Below are 1,053 nucleotides of genomic sequence, written 5' to 3' on the forward strand. Positions count from 1 at the left end.
GTGGCCAAGCCAGGGTGATGTCAGCCTGTGCCTGTGTCTCCTGCAGGTGGAGGCAGGCATGGCTGGATCCAGGTGTTCAAATGAAGTCCTTGAACACTGCTTCTCTCTGTGCTTGCTCCCTGCTGCTTCAACAAGTCACGTGCCTATCTCTGAACCAATCATTCTGACCAGACAGACAATGGTTGATTGACCAGACAGAGAATGTTTGTCTTCAAGCCTGTGATGGCCAGAGAGTGTGGGGGATCAGTTCCCAAGGGCAGATGGGGCACTGCTTCTGATGGGTTTGAAAGGCAGAAATAAGAGATCAACTGTGACGTCCCTGGCATGGAGAGCAGCATGTGCAGAAGGGTGGAAAGAGGTCTTCATGGGGTTAGAGGTCAGTGTGGCTGGAGCAAGAGGCATGTGGGAGGGGGTGTTGGAGGGTGACAATAGAGAATCTGAGGAGAAAGGTGGGAATGGAATGGTGATGAGAGACTTCAAGTATTATGAATAACAGTGAAGTGAGTGGGGCAGGTCCTTAACTCCTGCCCTCCCTCCCATCGCTGGCACAAAATCTTATATATATAAAAAACAAAACAAAATCGAGTCCACTGCCATCGAGTTGAATCTGACCCATAGCAACCCCCACTGGATTCCAGAGCTGTAAATCTTTATGGAAGCAGATCTCCTCATCTTTCCTCTGTGGAGTGGCTGGTGGGTTCAAACCACCAACCTTCTGGTTGGCAGCCAAATGCCCTAACCACTATACCACCAGACCACCTTTGTGCATAATAGGTACTCATAACTATTTGATAGAGAGCCCTGGTGGTACAACAGTGAAGTTCTCGGCTGCTAACCAAAGTGTTGGTGGTTCAAACCCACCAAGCAGCCATGTGAGAGAGAGACCTGGTGGCCTGCTTCTGTGAAGATCACAGCCAAGATAACCCTAGGGAGCAGTCCTTCTCGGCCACAATAACAAATATTTGATAGGTAAGTGAATCCCTTCCAAATTCTCCAAGAGAGGAAGAATTGTAAAAAGGAGCCAGGGGAAAGAGAGAGCATACAGACTCATAT

General features: G+C 48.9%; 1 protein-coding gene across 1 annotated transcript in view; it reads left to right on the forward strand.

Moving 5' to 3' along the window:
• Window positions 1–84, forward strand: part of LOC103212805 (small G protein signaling modulator 1-like) — a gene marked incomplete at its 5' end in the record, with an annotated part of 72,773 nt that extends 72,689 nt beyond the window's left edge. The window contains 1 exon segment of the mRNA XM_007958741.1: window positions 47–84. Within this exon segment, the coding sequence (XP_007956932.1) occupies window positions 47–84 (38 nt within the window).
• Between the last annotated feature and the right edge of the window lie 969 nt (window positions 85–1,053).

This window comes from Orycteropus afer, unplaced genomic scaffold, assembly GCF_000298275.1.
Source record: "Orycteropus afer afer isolate SDZICR_OR568_19922 unplaced genomic scaffold, OryAfe1.0 scaffold01111, whole genome shotgun sequence".
In the NCBI taxonomy this organism is placed as follows: Eukaryota; Metazoa; Chordata; class Mammalia; order Tubulidentata; family Orycteropodidae; genus Orycteropus; species Orycteropus afer.